This window comes from Schistocerca cancellata, chromosome 10 (assembly GCF_023864275.1).
Source record: "Schistocerca cancellata isolate TAMUIC-IGC-003103 chromosome 10, iqSchCanc2.1, whole genome shotgun sequence".
NCBI lineage: Eukaryota > Metazoa > Arthropoda > Insecta > Orthoptera > Acrididae > Schistocerca > Schistocerca cancellata.
Window position 1 is genome coordinate 75,571,280 of NC_064635.1, and position 18,487 is coordinate 75,589,766.

The 18,487-nt window shown below is 38.3% G+C and overlaps 1 protein-coding gene and 1 non-coding gene across 2 annotated transcripts in view; both read right to left on the reverse strand.

Annotated features, from left to right (window-relative positions):
- Positions 1–18,487, reverse strand: part of LOC126106895 (sortilin-related receptor-like) — a 193,742-nt gene that overhangs the window by 46,078 nt on the left and 129,177 nt on the right. The window contains exons 24-26 of the mRNA XM_049913310.1: positions 15,632–15,846; positions 11,792–12,032; positions 3,932–4,030 (exon numbers count right to left, since the gene is read on the reverse strand). Of these exons, the coding sequence (XP_049769267.1) occupies positions 3,932–4,030; positions 11,792–12,032; positions 15,632–15,846 (555 nt within the window). The remainder of the gene's footprint in view (positions 1–3,931; positions 4,031–11,791; positions 12,033–15,631; positions 15,847–18,487) is intronic.
- Trnaa-agc (transfer RNA alanine (anticodon AGC)) lies at positions 17,914–17,986 on the reverse strand. The gene has a single exon. It is a non-coding gene; the product is annotated as a tRNA-Ala (tRNA).

Below are 18,487 nucleotides of genomic sequence, written 5' to 3' on the forward strand. Positions count from 1 at the left end.
TTTCAGGTTTGTTATATGGTGTTGTTTTATCTTTTATAATGATTCTGTTCCAGTATAATTTGAATTCATCATTCTCCAGTACATTTTGTGGTGCATACCTGTATGTGGGAACGTGTTTTATTAGTTTATGTTGTATGGCAAGTTGTTGATGTATTATTTTTGCTACATTGTCATGTCTTCTGGAGTATTCTGTATTTGCTAGTATTTTACATCCGCTTGTGATGTGATCTACTGTTTCTATTTGTTGTTTGCAAAGTCTGCATTTATCTGTTGTGGTACTGGGATCTTTAATAATATGCTTGCTGTAATATCTGGTGTTTATTGTTTGATCCTGTATTGTGATCATGAATCCTTCCGTCTCACTGTATATATTGCCTTTTCTTAGCCATGTGTTGGACGCGTCTTGATCGATGTGTCGCTGTGTTAGATGATACGGGTGCTTGCCATGTAGTGTTTTCTTTTTCCAATTTACTTTCTTTGTATCTGTTGATGTTATGTGATCTAAAGGGTTGTAGAAGTGGTTATGAAATTGCAATGGTGTAGCCGATGTATTTATATGAGTGATTGCTTTCTGTATCTTGCTAGTTTCTGCTCGTTCTATAAAGAATTTTCTTAGATTGTCTACCTGTCCATAATGTAGGTTTTTTATGTCGATAAATCCCCTTCCTCCTTCCTTTCTGCTTAATGTGAATCTTTCTGTTGCTGAATGTATGTGAAGTATTCTATATTTGTGGCATTGTGATCGTGTAAGTGTATTGAGCGCTTCTAGGTCTGTGTTACTCCATTTCACTACTCCAAATGAATAGTTCAATATTGGTATAGCGTAAGTATTTATAGCCTTTGTCTTGTTTCTTGCTGTCAATTCTGTTTTCAGTATTTTTGTTAGTCTTTGTTTATATTTTTCTTTTAGTTCTTCTTTAATATTTGTATTATCTATTCCTATTTTTTGTCTGTTTCCTAGATATTTATAGGCATCTGTTTTTTCCATCGCTTCTATGCACTCGCTGCAGTTATCCAATATGTAATCTTCTTGTTTAGTGTGTTTTCCCTTGACTATGCTATTTTTCTTACATTTGTCTGTTCCAAAAGCCATATTTATATCATTGCTGAATACTTCTGTTATCTTTAGTAATTGGTTGAGTTGTTGATTTGTTGCTGCCAGTAGTTTTAGATCATCCATGTATAGCAAATGTGTGATTTTGTGTGGGTATGTTCCAGTAATATTATATCCATAATTTGTATTATTTAGCATGTTGGATAGTGGGTTCAGAGCAAGGCAGAACCAGAAAGGACTTAATGAGTCTCCTTGGTATATTCCTCACTTAATCTGTATTGGTTGTGATGTGATATTATTTGAATTTGTTTGGATATTAAGTGCGGTTTTCCAATTTTTCATTACTGTGTTTAGGAACTGTATCAATTTAGGATCTACTTTGTTTATTTCCAATATCTGTAGTAACCATGAGTGGGGTACACTATCAAAAGCTTTTTGGTAATCAATGTATGCATAGTGTAGCGACTTTTGTTTAGTTTTAGCTTGATATGTCACCTCTGCGTCTATTATCAGTTGCTCTTTACATCCTCGTGCTCCTTTGCAGCAGTCTTTTTGTTCTTCATTTATAATTTTGTTCTGTGTTGTATGTGTCTTTAATTTCTGTGTAGAGACTGAAGTTAATATTTTGTATATTGTTGGTAGGCACATTATGGGGCGATATTTTGCTGGGTTTGCTGTGTCTGCTTGATCTTTAGGTTTCAGATAAGTTATTCCTTGTGTAAGTGTATCAGGGGCTGTGTATGGGTCTGCAATGTAACTGTTAAATAATTTAGTTAGATGTGAATGTGTTGAGGTGAACTACTTTAGCCAGAAATTTGCTATTTTATCTTTTCCAGGGGCTTTCCAATTGTGCGTAGAATTAATTGCTAACCGACTCACAGTTGTGAGCTCTGCAAGATCCATCTACTAATTTATATTTACGTGACAAACCCTATATCTAGGGCTATATTTTAATTTTGACAAATGTATCTATGCCGACATTTGTAAAAAACGGCGATGGTACATTAGTCCTTACTAATGTAAAATTGCCACCTTCTGAAGAAGACAAATTTAAATTTGTTGAAACCTAGGTAAAGAATTCTTTATCCATTGCAACTGGTCGGCTGTTTATAATTTTATTACATGGAACCGTTGCTGTTGTGCGGCTATGTTTAAAATACAACAATGTGTTTTAAAATTTTGACCATACTTATAAACCATTCCTGAAACAATGTAGAACTGATTCAAAATGCAAATTTTCCTGATTACAGAAATTTTTTGGTTTCACCTAATACAAAATAACTCTGAAATTATTGTAACTGAAAGGATTCCTTTGTTCATACAAAAAATGAAATAAGGAATACTGCTTTAAATTTCACTACAAAAAAGTAAGATCTGAACGATATTAAAAGAATATGGAAATGTATATTCATTATATTAGGCTGGTAGCCAAAATTATGTTAGCATGAATTGTGTAGAATAAGTGTAATTAAATAGTTTTTGAAGTATTGGTGTAAATACACTCACACTTTTAAAGCTCGAGCATGGGTTGCACAGTACAGTAAGTATCAGCAAGTAATGTGTTGAAATAACTATCACATGACATGGTGAATAGCACTTGCCACACAGTGGACTGAAACTTGGTAAAAAGCCTTTGTGATATTTCTGTCCATAATTCTACTTAAGAATCACCTGACAGCAAATTAATATTTCTGTATTAACTAACTCTATTTCAATGTGTTAGCTTTTGGACCATTGTAATGATCATATATTATTTCCCCACATCAGCATCCCTTTTTCTCACCACATACTAATCATACAGGGACGGATGACATACTATTAGAAAGGTACTTTAGCCAATTTCTAACATTGGGTGCCAGTTTTACACTAGAACTTAATGTTTGTGAAAAATTTTAACATAAAAGAGACTTAACTATCATAGGCAAAAGGGCATCATGGATATCCAGCTTCATACCTATACTGTACGAAGCTAACTTATTAATCATGAATCATATTACCCTCTAACAAATACTATTTTATAAACTGGATACTTTGTGTTTGTAATAGATAATAACAATGACAACTGTAGTAGTCCATTATCTCTACGCATTGGACAAGCTGACTTTTCTACATGAATATACTTTCCAAACCGACAAATAGTTTTCATTGTTACCTTGAACTGTGATTTACTAATTGCTACTATGGCCTAACGTGCTTGTCTAAAGCACAAAGTGTAATTAAAACCTCAAAATACAGTGAGTTATTGTGATCTTCATTATGTGAGTGAGAAGTGAAAACTATGTTCTAACCTATACATTTCACATTTATCTGCTACTTTGTATTTTATATTCATATTTATCATTAAGCCCATCTTCAACAACAAGAAATTGTAATTATTATGGTTCAAAGTTATAAATTACTTGCAATACAGTTACATCATTACTTACACTGCAAAAGTTTTGCACAGGTACCCAAGTTATCAAATAAATAGCAGTAAAATACAATGTTATTGAACACTGTGACTTTATTATTTAAGAGAATCCATATCACAAACCATGTGAAATTTATTGGAATAATGAAATTTCAGCAGTAACTGGACACTGAACATTAGAACATTATTAAGTCAGAACATTACATAGAGAGGTGAAATCTGCTGAGGAGGACAATGTAATGAAAGTGAGGATGACGCAGAGGGATTAGGACACAATATGCAAAGTATTGGAAAGTGCGGGGGTGGTGAGGTGTTGCAAGGGGGGAGATTGCCAAGGGAAGTACAGGAAGGAGTTACATGAGAACAGAGTCACTCCTATGGAATGAGTGATGTTTCAGAAGCAAGGTGGGAGGTACTGAAAAACTTTACACTTCACTTCAATGAGGTAACAGTAACTTTACACTCACCTAAAGTCTTGGCCTCCACAACATTGTCTGGACCGACAAAGCTCTTACGATATGCAGACACAATAAATAAGTATCTGACTCCTGGAGATAGTTTGCCAACTGCAAAGAAAAGGAGTAGTAAGTAGCATATTGTCAAACTTGTTTCTTATCCACTTAGTAGATAGCATGACAAAACGACTGCTGTTAAATGTTGTTGAACCCATCACCTTAACACAATCAATGGCACCACCTGAGCAAATAAAATTCGCATGATCTTTTTTTTTCCGCCCTTCAGGGGAACAATTTGTTATCTCAATGTTTATCAGAGGGCTGTGAACAGTAAGAGTTAAAGCTTAACCTCATTTAAATAGGCCCTACCTAAATGTTCAGTTTGTTTGATTCCTAAATGTTCAGTATGTTTGATTACCAGACCAAAAGCACCTATAACATTAATTGTAATCTTTAACCAATGATACAAAGTAAAAGCAGTACTAGCAGAACTATAAAAATGACATTTTAAAGTAGTACAGTAGCAAACATGTTAAAATGTTGGCATTTTTACTTTACAAGTGTTTGCATAATAAGTTTGGTTTTGCAAAATGCTAAAAGCTCATTCATAAAAACTAAACAATATTTCCTTATAATGTTACTCCAAAATGAAATCAGTAACGATGTATAACGAGTTTTTCAGTTGCTTCTACACATTTTGCCAAGGCAAACATATCAAATTTAAACTGAACAGATCTTGGAAAACCTGTCTCTTCAGACATCTAAACCAGTAATTAGAATGGTAGTAATATTACTGAATCTGCGTTCTTTTTATCATAGTATATTGCTACAGCTACCTCCATGTGCACTGTGTCTTCTGATCCACATCTTTAAGTGGTGGTTCCTTCCTTCAAGTATCTATACACCTTATCCTTTTCATACCTATCCCTTTCTCATACCAAAACTTCAATGCAACTGTTTCAAGCAATCTTTTCCTCACCTTGTCAGACATGCTCTCTTTAAATATCCTTCTGCTATCATAAATATAAAATAATTAAATAGGTTGGTAATTAATGCCATGCATGCCAATCTTTTTTTAAACTCTCAGTTTATTTGGAAAAATCTGTTGCAAACACAAGTGCTCTCTGTGCGTCCACGTTTGACATTAACCGATGGACGAAAAATTAGCTCTGTCTCTCCATTTATTTTAAGACACCTCAAAATGAGATACCAGCAGAGATAAAATTGCTCAAGTGAGTGTAAAAGAAACATCAAGTCTATTTGGACAAACACTTTATTTCCACAACACATTTTGAAGGACAACCTATATAATCAGGTACATTCATGTGGATTAATATGGCATGTCTATGCTGTGTTATGATTTGGGAGTGACCTTTGGCACTGTCTAGTAGAGAAAAACAAAACACTATTTTAAAAATGGATCACGCTTTTTGGAGCTCTCTGACTGAAGAATGAAAAAATGTCACTGTGAAAGTAATATAAGTAAAATAAATAAAATAAAATACCTCCTGTGGTCACATACACCCTTCTCTGATGTGATATATGGCATATACCATAATACTTTGTAAACACTGAGGCAACAAAGACAATGCAGTGAAACAAATTATTGTTAAGGACAACAGCAAGACAAAAAACATTATTTCAGAGCAAGTCTTAAAACTTTGTTTTGATCTTTGGTTACAGAGATTAAAAGTTTTAAAATGATCAAAGCTTTGGTTATGCCAGAGCTGTGGATGTTAATATTACATCTGTTACTTGGACCAGTCACATTAGCATGTTTAATGTCAATGTTCAGTGCCCACTCACACATGGCAGGGGCACAAAGATGTTGGCTGGACACAGAGAAATTTACAGCCATTGTCATAATGTGAAAACAGAGCAATTTTTACGACAGCTGATAGGACACGCTCCCCGGCTTTCGTTCAAAAGCTGGAAACAATTCCAAAGTGGCTAAGTTTGTAAACCATTCACTTGCCACTGTCTTTAAAGTATACAATGCATAGCAAAATGGCACTACCCACAACCGGCACCAAAGTAACTGAAGTACACCACGGTCCATAGAAGACAGGGTGAATGACAACTGCGAGATGTGTACGGACGAGTAGACGTGCACCAGTGGAACAACTGACTCCCCAGAGGCTATAAACAGTGTCTCTTCAACGACCATTCAAGGAATGTTGCTGCATATGGGTCTTAGCACCAGGTGCCATGTTCATGCAATAATTTTGCACCTCAGTCCCACAATTTGACATCCACCTAGTGGTGACAGGTGGCCTTTTCAGATGAATCCTGTTTTATGCTCCAATGGACAATTGGCCATTGGCACGTGTCACACTGCAACACCGTCAGAAGGGTCCAGGCTGCAAGAGGGAGCGTTACGGTGTGGCAAATGTTATTGTGGCATTCCCTGGATGATTTCATCATTCTGGAAGGCACAATGGATCAGCGTAAGGATCCATCTTTTGCTGTGGCCATATCCCCTCCCACAAACAGGTTATTTTTCCTCAGCGTGACAGCACCTACCAATAGGCCAATGCAATGTGTCACACAGTTCTCAGCGTACAAGTGTGCTTTGAAGTGCCCCAACATGAATTTACTGTACTCCCCGGGCCACCAAACTCCTCACATTAAAAACCAATGCAGAATTTGTGGGACCTCCCCAACTGGGCTGTTGGCATCATGGATCCTCAAATGAGAAACGTAACCACCACCTCTGAATTTTACTGTTGGCACTACACACCTTGGCAGATGACGTTCACCAGGCATTCACCATACCCAAACCCTGCCATCGGATTGCCACATTGTGTACCGTGATTTGTCACTCCACATGTTTTTCCACTGTTCAATGGTCTAATGTTTATGCTCCTTACACCAAGCGAGTTGTCGTTTGGCATTTACCGGCATGATGCGTGGCTTATGATCAGTTGCTCTAACATGAAATGCAAGTTTCCTTATCTCACGCCTAACTTTCACAGTACTTCAATGGATCCCGATGCAGTTTGGAATTCCTGTGTGATGGCCTGGATAGATGTCTGCCTATTACACATTATGACCCTCTTCAACTGTCGGCGGTCTCTGTCAGTCAACAGACGAGGTCAGCCTGTACGCTTTCGTGCTGTACATGTCCCTTCATGTTTCCACTTCGCCATCAGATTGGAAACAGTGAACCTATGGATGTTTGAGTGTGTGGAAATCTCGCATACAGACGTATGACACCCAATCATCTGACCGCGTTCGAAGTCCGCGAGTTCCACGGTGTACCCCATTCTGCTCTCTCACAATGTCTAATTACTACTGAGGCCGCCAATATGGAGTACCTGACAGCAGGTGGCAGTACAATGCACCTAATATGAAAAACTTATGTTTTTGGTGGTGTCTGGATGCTTTTGATCGCATAGTGTACATGCAGTATTAATCGATGCAAATTCATCTGGCAAAGGTTTAATCCTTCAAAAGGCATTGTGAAAATAAACACACAGTGATTAATAACGGTAAACAACTTGTTTGGTTTGATGGAAAGTGTTGCATTGCAGCCAGGGGATGTGTGGTATATTAGATTTCCCTCCCAGGAAATGATTAATTTTTCCATTTTACATTTTTTTCCATTTTTTTCTTTCTTTATAACACCACTAGGAATTAAGACCTATACAACAACTTTTTGGTCCTTGCGTCTGTGAGCCCACCTCCACAAGCAGAACTGCTGCCAGAACTAGCCAAGTCAGGCCAACTAGTTTTGGGCTACTATTGAGAAATCTGTATATCTGACACAGCAACTGTGTGACAGCAAAGCTGCGCAACAGAAAAGTTTTATATCTAAACAAAAACACTTAAAACCCATTGACTGACAGCATTACAATTATCAGGTGACAGCCACAGGTATGTGGCCGCGCAATGTCTGACACGTACACTCGACTAATCGAGATGCTGCAATTGTTCAAAAGAATTTTAACAAATGGAATAGAAGGTAACATTATTCGCTCTCAAAATGGTGGATATCATCATCGGCATAAATCTATTTACTAATATTGTAGTAGGAAACAACCTATGTGACGAATTTCAGTTTCTCACCAGAAAGTGTTACTATTGATTTATCATGATCTTCGAAGTGTTTCATTAATTATATTCATAATAGCAATTAAAATGAATTCACATATTTCATTTCGTTTCCAGTCTTTCCTCCAGTAGGACGCAGCACATCCATGACAAGTCATTGCAGGTACACTGCATGTGTTACATTAACACCTTAACATGTTGATTTTTTTTACATTCCAAAAAATATTTTCTTTTATTAATGAGAAAAGTTCTTTAATGAATGAAATTACACAAAGACACATGAAGAAGACTTTCAAAGCTCAAAATAATGAGATACAAATTTCTGAAGATCACCATTAAAAAAAATCCCGAGTACACTCGTACACTGGATTCTGACTACACTATCCTGAAATTTATGTTATTTTTTAGTTTCTGTGTAGCTCATAAATCAAACGAAGTATTTCACAGTGGTCTCCTGTGAACGTAAGAAGTTGGAGGGGCTGGCTGGAACACAGTAGATGTATTTATCTTTAACCAATGGTGAGCGTTTGTCTGTGATCTGATTAACTGATGCCACTTTCGGTCTTGAATGAAGTTACACCACATTCTTCTCCATTCCTGAGCTGCTAAATTCAATGTTAAAAATGAGGACCACTATACCCTTCAGTTTTCAGAAGCACTGTCTAAACAATAATACCATTATACTATACTATGCTGCATTGCTGGACCACAGATTTCACGATTTATAATTCCAGACTACAATACTATACAACACTACACTACTGTACTTGGTATCAGAACCAAGGTATTAGTCTGAATAATTTGGCCCCAGCACACTGAGGTATAACTCGAGATTCCCAGGGGCTGCACTGCTGTGTTAACCAAGGTGTAGAGATGCTTGGGGATCGCTGCCAGTGTCTCAGGAAAATTTTCCTGGGCCTCCCCAAGGCTCACTTCCTCACTACTTCCAGAATGTAGTTGTAGGTGGTGTTCTGCCATTATGTGTCTCAATGTATGACATAAGGCCTCTTCTTCGTTCTCTCTCAACCGTGTAGGCTTGCAGTTTATAAACTGATATTTAACTATCAGGGAATTCAGCTTGTGCCATAGGTTCTCATTGCTTATTGTTTTATAGATCGTTTTATTGCTGAAGATGTTTGTGTCCCATTCTGTAATAGCTTGTCTAATGACACACTCCCTGACAAAGTGATACGTGGTGCCAATCACTCCGCAATCACTAGCATCTGTGTGTCATTTGTCATTTTTTCTGTAAGCAGCTGGGATATGAACCGTACTGTATAGCTCCCTTGGTCATAAGGAGGTATGATATTCTGGATCTCTCTTTTATGATAGGAAGGAACTAGTAAGTTCTCCTCCCTGTTTCTGCCCTGGGTTCTTGCCACTGTCTAGGAATGCTTGCCTTTATTTCTTTATCTGACATGGCTACTCTGCCCATTATCACTTATCTTATCATATTTGACCTTTTTGAGCCAATACTGTGCATCTCTCTTTCTTACAGCTACAACAGTAAAAGACAGAGGCTGGAAGTGCATGTTTTGTACTGGAGCTTCCAAAACTGCACACATTAAAGGTGACATATAGTGGCAACGCCCTCAACCAAAACATGACAGCCAGGGTTTCTGTCAAAATGATACAAATGAGGTTACTAAGATTTTACATTAAGAAATTAAAACTGTTCATTCACTTTATGAAACTTTTCTTGATATTTCTTCAGATTAAAATGTAACATGTGGTGTTTTCTGTCTAATAATCAGTCATTGAATGGCATGTACACAGTGTGTTCTTATCCTCATCTTTGTTTTATGTTCCGCATAAACCAAAACACAGGTTGTTAATTACTTGGAAGGACACAGCACGAGTAAGGACACACACAAAGGCTTGTTAGAAAATATCTACTGCAATCGACTAAGTGCACCTCTCTGATTAAACACTTGTGTCAAGCTGAACTTGTGAGACTCAGATTTCTGCTTAATAGTTTAATTGACAGAACGTTCAAGTTAATGTGTCTCGCATTATATGACAACAGTTAATTCCCATGAACATTGAAGGTTCTCTGAGCACTTGTTACATTTACTCTATACAAAAATCAACAATTACCACCAGTCTTCTTCAGGAAAACAACTGACGCATGAAGTAGTGGCAGAATCACACAGAAGTAACTGATATAATATTGTCAACTGTGAGCACAGATTAGGTAAGCATCAATGATGAAATGTCATCTGCAGCATCTTTTGTTTCCATTGTGAAAAGGACAGATCTACTGTAAAGAGGACATATTACTTGCAGACAGGCACAATGGTAAGACTGTTGCACACTGAGGTTTCGACCAAAGCTTTCTTCAGAAAAGAAAGGAAAACAAACAAATTCAAACGTGCAGGACACCTGAAGTGCATATGCCTACTGCCTATAGCTGCTCTGGTTAGACTGTAACTGTTGCATTGGACAAAAGCAGCAATGTAGAGTGGAGCAGGGAAGGAATAGCAAGGTGCGAGTTGGGATAGAGAAGAGAGTTGTTTGGTGGAGCGTTCAGAGACTAGAAGGTGGCAAGACAAAGCTGTGGGGGCGGAGGACGGAGGGTGAGGGATAGGAGGAGACGGTGAGAGGGAGGTCCATATTTTTGCATACTATATTATGTGTTAGTACAAATACTTGTTTGTGCTGTGGTGGTATTTGTTTGAGGTACTATGGGCTGCATGCAACAGTCGCAGTTTGCAAGCACATGTCTGTACGTCACAACAAGTGCTGTATGGAGATTCTAACACAGCACGATCACTTAGAAAGTGCCTTAGAGTATTCAATGTTAAGCTTCAAACAATGGAAAATCCTGGCTGCAGTATCAATAATATTTTGAGAAGAACAGATTGCTACTCACTGTAAAGATGACATGTTGAGTTGCTGACAGGCATAATGAAAAGACTGTAATGTATAAGTTCATGTAATAAAGATTCAAGGTTATATAATCCAGTGGACACTTATTTCCAGAATAAGCAAGGAAGCTTGTATGTAACGGTCATTTCATTGTGCCCACCTGAAACTCAGCATTTCATCTTTTCATAATAGTGTCAGTGTTGTGCTTTGTCAATGAAGATATTTTAGAACAATAAAATTATGAAGACTTGTGGAAAAATATCTGCAAATCAGTTCAGTGTAATTCTGAAATCCAAACTGGAAGCAAAATCTTATGTGATCATGTAATAAATGTTGGACCTGGTGGTCTAGTGGTGAAGTGCTTGCCTGGAAACCTAAGGGTTGCAAGATTTAATCCTTGTCAGACCATGGCTTTTTTCAATTTGCCTTTTAATCTAGCATTCACTCTCAATGATTTGGAGGTTAACCAGAAATGACACAGGGTTCAGACTACACATCAAACTGTAGGTCCCCTCCTCCCAGTTGGGTAACTGCAGTATTTTGGGGAAATATAAATCAATGAAGTGGTGACCGATCAACAGATTTGCACTAGGCCATTGCACCACACAAAACAACAACAACAACAACAACAACTTCTACAATTGTTTTCACAAGCTCCCGGCCAATGTAACTAAATGCTACAGAAGGACAGCTGGCTCACTATTACGGAAACAAAGAAACTGCAAATGATGTTCAACCATTGGTGGCAATGCAATATCTAATTTCAGTGGGCACCACTACTTCAGTTACATCTGTGAGGTTCTGTTACTTCTTCGACAGCCAGTTTCTTTTATGATAATGACAGTGGCAGATACTGTTGAAAGCTGGAATGTGCCCATAAGTCTTCCTAGCTAAATCCTAAATCGTAACACCAACTTAACAGTTAATGAGACAAACGCAGCAGAAACAGACCTGTGGCATTGGCCCGAGTAGTGTTCACTGGAGGGACAGCAGGGTATCTGGGAACGCGGGAGCGTGTCTTGATGATGTAGCCGTCAGCATCGGGAACACGCTCCCATGCAACTGAAACTGCCGTCTCACTCACAGCACTGGCACGCAAGTCATTGACGGAGACAGAAACTGCCGATCCGTCAAACTTGATTGTTGCCCCTACAGAATTGTTGCTTCGATGCTCACCATTCCTGGCAATAACCTGAAACATTTATACAGGAGTGCTATAATCATTGTGTTAGCTACACAATGGATGTATGTAAGAACCACTATTAAGTAAATGTTGCTGTATGACTTTCAGTGCCGCTGTTTTACAAAACAAGTTTCTTAAAATTTACAATGAGCAAATGAATAAGTTGTGGCACTCATTAAATAAATACAAGAAATGTAAAGGTGAGGGGCAGCACATACATATACTGTGTATTCCACTTTACTGACAATGTGTCATGTTGTGATATCTAAGTCCCATTCCACTTCACAGAGAGAAAAAAAGAAATTACCCGTCCTCCAAACTTCTGTTATTACCAGTGTCGAAGGGAAAAGTGATCAGTATTATCATTTAATCCTGTACAATGTTATAAGAAAATAATTTTAGTAATTCTGGATCGTAAGCCAATTGTTGTCTTGGTATTATCAATGGCAGATACAGTACTTGTTAAAATGCTAGGAGAGAAAGCAATCTAAACCCAATGAAGATTGTACCATTACCAATTCTCTGCAGTGAAAATATTAATACTTCTGCATAACAAGGTGACATTATAACATACTGTGCAAGTTGCCTTGAGGGTAGAAACCCCTGTATATCCAATTTGGGGAAAAAAACAATCATAATTTGCCAAGTGCTGGCCCTGTTTCTGTAAAGATCTGCAGACTCCTACAGAAACATGGCATACAGAGTGATTTTCTCCCAACAACAAAGGTAAAAACTCCTTTGTAATGTTAAGGCCTTCATAAACAAGTGAACCAGCTTGCCAAATTTGCTCTTATCTAGGCACAGATTTCTCAAACAAGCCTGTACATATACCAATGATGTTTGTCAATTTAACCTGTCTTTTGAAGAAGACGCTGTTAATGTATGATATATTCTGACACTAGTGGGAATGGCTACAAATGCAGATTAAGTACTTCTAACATTCATTCTGGTGCTTTGTTCAAAGAAGGTGAAGGTGAAGAAGAAGAAGAAGAAGAAGGTAAAGAAGAATGGTGCTGGTCCAGGGAATGGTTCAAAATGAGGAAGAAATAAACACACGAAAACATGGGAAAAGAAAAATTCACCCTCAGAACCTGATGATTACATCAACTTTCTGTGAATGAACTAGCTTGGAGTTACTTCATGTTCACAATGGAAAAGAAGTCACAAGTATGCAGAAAACTTATTCATTTAAGAATCACAATGTGGGAAAATATAGCCTCCATCATCTGTGGAAAAACAAGCTGAAGAACTTTGATAATGTTTGTGTGTGTGTGTGTGTGTGTGTGTGTGTGTGTGTGTGTGTGTGTGTGTGTGTGTGCGCGCGCGCGCGCGAGCGCGCACGCGCCCGGGGGCTGGGGGGGGGGGGGGGGGGCGGGTTGACACCTACCACTTCCACAACGCCTCAACCATTTTGGTAACTGCCACTGCTATTTCATTTCTATCCTCGATTGTAATTTCCGAATTTGTGGAAACTCACAACACAGCAAGATAAATTGTAATAAAACTATTTTTCACCAAACATATGTGGCAAAACAACACACACAATGTCCACCATCTTGTCACATTTTCTGATGATCAAAATGTCTGTCAAACACATCAAATGTGCTCTCTGTTTGACAAACACATCTAACAGCAATGTACACTGTCAAATCTTTGGCCAACTTGGCCTTTAAAGACAATCTGAGTCACTGTAAGTTTGGTGGGTACCACATTCCTTGTAAATCTGCAACGCCTTTCATGGGGCACACTATTTGAACACTAAGAGAGATGCAAGGAACAGCAGTGACACACCCAACCAAACAACTGTGAAAATCAGCTATCGCCAAGAACTGTCTCCAATATATAAACATGAAATAAAATATGATGAAGCCATTATAGTGCCACAAATGCCAAGTTTTATGGAAAATGTAATTAAGGAGCTCGTTGTTCGCAAACCTGACAAAACATGATGAACTTTTCAGTTTAAGCAAGCTATCAACATCTCAACTGCTAACTCGTCCATCAAAGCTGAAAAATGCTGAGCGAATGTGTTTTTCACAGAATAACTGCACTGGGTTTTGGAAAAAAAATGCATATCAAAGGCCATAGCAGATGCCAGGAGTCAAACTCACAATCAGCTATGAATAACAGTATGACACCGACAAGACATCACAGTCTGGTTGGAGTCCAGACAGTGAGTACACGTAACAGCTCACAGCAGCTGGACAAGACTACTGGGTCAGTCACCTAAATATCATGTGGGAAATGTAATCTAAACTGGACTTAACACCCAGGAGTACAGTACAGCAAAAAAACCTGGGACATAACTGCTTCAGAAACTATAAAATGTTTGCGTAAACAGACAAAAAACCCACACACATTTTTTTCCAACACATGCTGACAATAACAGGGTGCCACAAAGATTGAATCAATCTCACCCCTTGCAGCAAAAATAACACACCAAGGAACTCCAAACCTTTTAGAAAGTCATATGACGAGTATATGTGGAAAACATTCCAAGTGCCAGATCTCATGTTTGTCAGGAAACTAAAAAAAAAAAATTAAATAAAAATAACTTTTCGTACATAAATTATTTGTATCTAGAAAATTGAGAAGTTTTCTGATACTCCAGAACTATGCTGGCCACCTCATCAACACAAAAAATTAGAAACTAGAAAACAGATACTTCATTACGAATGTTCCATACCAGGAACCTGACATACAAGGAAAGTAAGTGCAATATGGAAGTTTTTGTTCCGAGCTACATTAATACAGAGGCATTCCATTTCATTTTACTATTACAGAAATACAGCTGAAATATTTTAAATTGTAGAACTGTAGTCAATGAAAACCACCCCTCTTTCCTTTTACATTTTTTTTTTTTTTTGCAAGAGAATAACAAAAATAAATTTGTGAGAAAAGTCCCTCAGTACTGACTTCTCTTTCACACACAATCCCATTCTTGAAAGCAGCTGTTGCAAAAGTTTGCCAAAAATTCTGTGCTGTTGAGGTAGAAATGGCAACAGAATCAATAGATCTTTCTGTTTCGGAACTGATAAACCTGTCTAGTCTTTCAGATGAAGTGTGGAATGGTATACATCTTCAATAGCTGTTCCTCTTTTGAACACACTGACATTTTTCCATTCTTCTGTTTCAAAGCAATAATTTTCAGTAGCTATTTGAGATGGACTCTTTGACTTAACACACTGAACTAACGACAATGTTTCAGGAGCTTCTGTACAACTGAAAAAGTCAGTTGTACATATTGGACTGCCATTCGGAACTTCCAAGGGAAGCACTGCTCAGCATAAAAGCCATGACCCTTCTAGTAATTAATGTTCAGAAAATTTCCCCCATGATTTGTAACCTGAACTAAGTTCAGGGACAATCAACAGAGTAATGGGAACATAATAGCACTAAAAACTTTATGGATAGAAGAAATTAAATAAATAAAATAAAAAACTATAAATAAGTAAATAAATAAATGACATTACTTCGAGCATTTTCTATTGCCACTGTTGAAATAACAGAGGGAAACAGCAATTTCAAAGTGATATGGTTACTGCATAAAAATTCAGACAAGCCACATCAAAACATAATGACTACAACAAAAGTAGGAAGAAACTCACCCAGAATGTGTACTTCTTTCCAACCTCGAAGTCAGAGTCAAAGAGAAGAGAGTTATTTGGTGCTGGAATCAGCCTATGCAATGGAGGAACAGGTGGCGACATACACACTTCGTACGACATTAAGCGACCGTTGGGTTTCTCTGGCTCACGCCACGTTATTAGCACAGTTTGACCATTCAGTTGCTTGGCTGTGACATTTACTGGTGGCGACGGTACTGCAAAAAATTACAACATAATGAGTTTGTGCTCAACCTGGATCATAAATATGTGAAGCAAAAACAATACAGGATAAATTCATGTACAACTTGCAAGTTTGGAGCAATTATAATAATGTAAAAGACGAAGATTAATAAAACTTGCATACTGCAGGGATGGATTCCTAAATGGAATTGGAGGAAAAAAGGGCCTATGAACAGCTATCCAGAAATGCACCATTGCCACGGTAGACGGTGCTGATGAATGAAAGCTCGTCTTACCACGTGCAGTGTGTTCCTTGTGTGTTGCAGGCTGTGTGGGTGACACAGATACCGTAAGCAGCAGAATGGTCTAGTATTCGTCAGGGATAAGCTGAGATGGTATTGGTCAAGAGGTGGGATGGCTGTACCGAAACAAGTACACACACAGGCAAGAACCACATCACACAATATTTCAGGTCCTTTTTCTGCATTTTTGTGATTGTGTGTCCTTTCGGACAGACAAATGTGCAAGGCGGTGGTGGACTATGCATACACCAGATTTGGAGGAACAGGTTCTACACAATGTTGAGACAAACCCCAGTACAAGCACCCGGCAAGTGGCCCGCCAACATGGTGTAAGCCAAAGTACGCTTATGTGTATCCTGCATGACAACCACTACTATCCCTAGCACCTGCAATGAGGAGTGCAGGGATTGTCAGCAGTATATTTCTCTCTTACAGGAAGGATTTTGCCAGTGGTTTTTACACCAGACCATCACAATTGTGGGATTTCAGTCATCAGCCCTCTTCACTTGACAAACCATTCTGCTGCTTAAAGTATGCTGTGTCAATTACACAGCCTGCAATGCACAACAAACATGCGGCACACGGTCAGAGGAACTGTCACTTGTCAGTGCCATCATCTACCGTGGCAGCGATGCATTTTCAGACAAATGTTCACGGGACCTTTTTTGCTCCGTTTCCACTCAAGAAGCTGACCCCGCAGTTCTTCTATTTTATTGATGTTCACCCTATGTAGTGCTTCTAAATTCTACGTGCATTCCTACAGTGTCCCTAGAAGGGGTATTTGGAAAGTAACCTTTATTGGAATATAAATAAAATACCGGAAAGAGTATTTTATATCTTCAAATTTAACACATATTTTGGACAACAACACATATAAGTCACTGAGTAAGTTGACCTGTGTACAAGTTGGCATTCGATTAAACACTGAGTCTCAGTCTAGCGGCCGCTGCTCGGCTGGCCACTTAGGTGGCGCAGCTGCTGCGTGGCTGGCAGACAGCGCCGCATGTAGAGGACGTGCGTAATTGCGCGGCGGCACTTTGAATAATCGGCGAGTCACAACAGAGTACAGTCATTTTATTACACAAATCCTTAAGCTATATCTTTCTATTACTTCTCTATGTTATCATCAATCAGATTTAAACATGCATCACCTCTCTTAATGAAATGACAATTCAGTCTGCCACCCCAGATTGCAGCCATCCCATGATAGGTTATCAGCGTCATAGCGTTGGAAGCCGAGGGTCTTTCTCATGTGCATGAAGACACGGAAATCATTTGAATTCAATTCTATCGTGGAAGGTCTTTGTTCAACTATGCCCCTCCAAGCAGAGACAACAATCCTTTGTGTTTTCCAGACTGAATGTGTGTGTAAACACTGTCACGTAAAACATCTATAATCGAGAAGTCTCTCTCTCGTTTTGAACGCCTCATCTACATCTACATATACAAACAAACTTCACAATCCATAATATGGTGTGTGGTGGAGGTTATCTCATATAACTACTAATCATTCCCTTTCCTAAAATTCTCTCAATAATCCAAAGTTATGGAGAGGAAGGTTTAATATGTGATGGGTGACTGGAGTGGAGGAAACAAATGAAAGAGGAAGCTACCTGATAGAATTTTGCATGCAACATAATTTAATTATCGCTAACACTTGCTTTAAGAATTGTGAAACAAGGTTGTACACTTTGAAGAGACCTGGGGACACTGGAAGGTTTCAGACTGATAAAATGATGGTAAGACAGATTTTCAAATCAGATTTTAAACTTTGAGGCAGAAGAAATGAATTAAAATTTGTGCTGCGGCTGGGACTTTAACCCGGGTCTTCTTGCTTGCTAGGCAGAAATGCTAACCATTACACCACCACAGCACTATGGTGAATATTACTGCACGAACTACCCAAGTCAAGTGCCCTCCCCAACACAAACTTCAGTTTATATCTTCTGCTGATTTTCCCTTACATTGTCACTACTGCCAGGCCTCCACAGCATTGGAATAACACTCCAGCATTGGATGTAATGGGAAACTTCATTTCATTTTCCCTTGCATTGTCAATATAATTATAAGATCTATAAGATTTTAAACTTTAAGACATTTCCAGGATCAGATGAGGACTCGGGCCATAATATATTGGTTGTGACGTGTAAATTAAAACTAAAACAGATACAGAACAGCAGGAAATTAAGAAGATGGTGGCCTGGATACGCTGAAAGTTGTTGAGAGTTCCAAAGGAGCATTAAGCAATGACTGACAAGCAAGGGAAAGAGATACAGTAGAAGATGAATATTTAGCTTTGGGAGATGAAATAGTGAAGACAACAGAGGAAACATATAGGTAAAAACACAATCAAAGGTAAATAGGTAAAAAGACA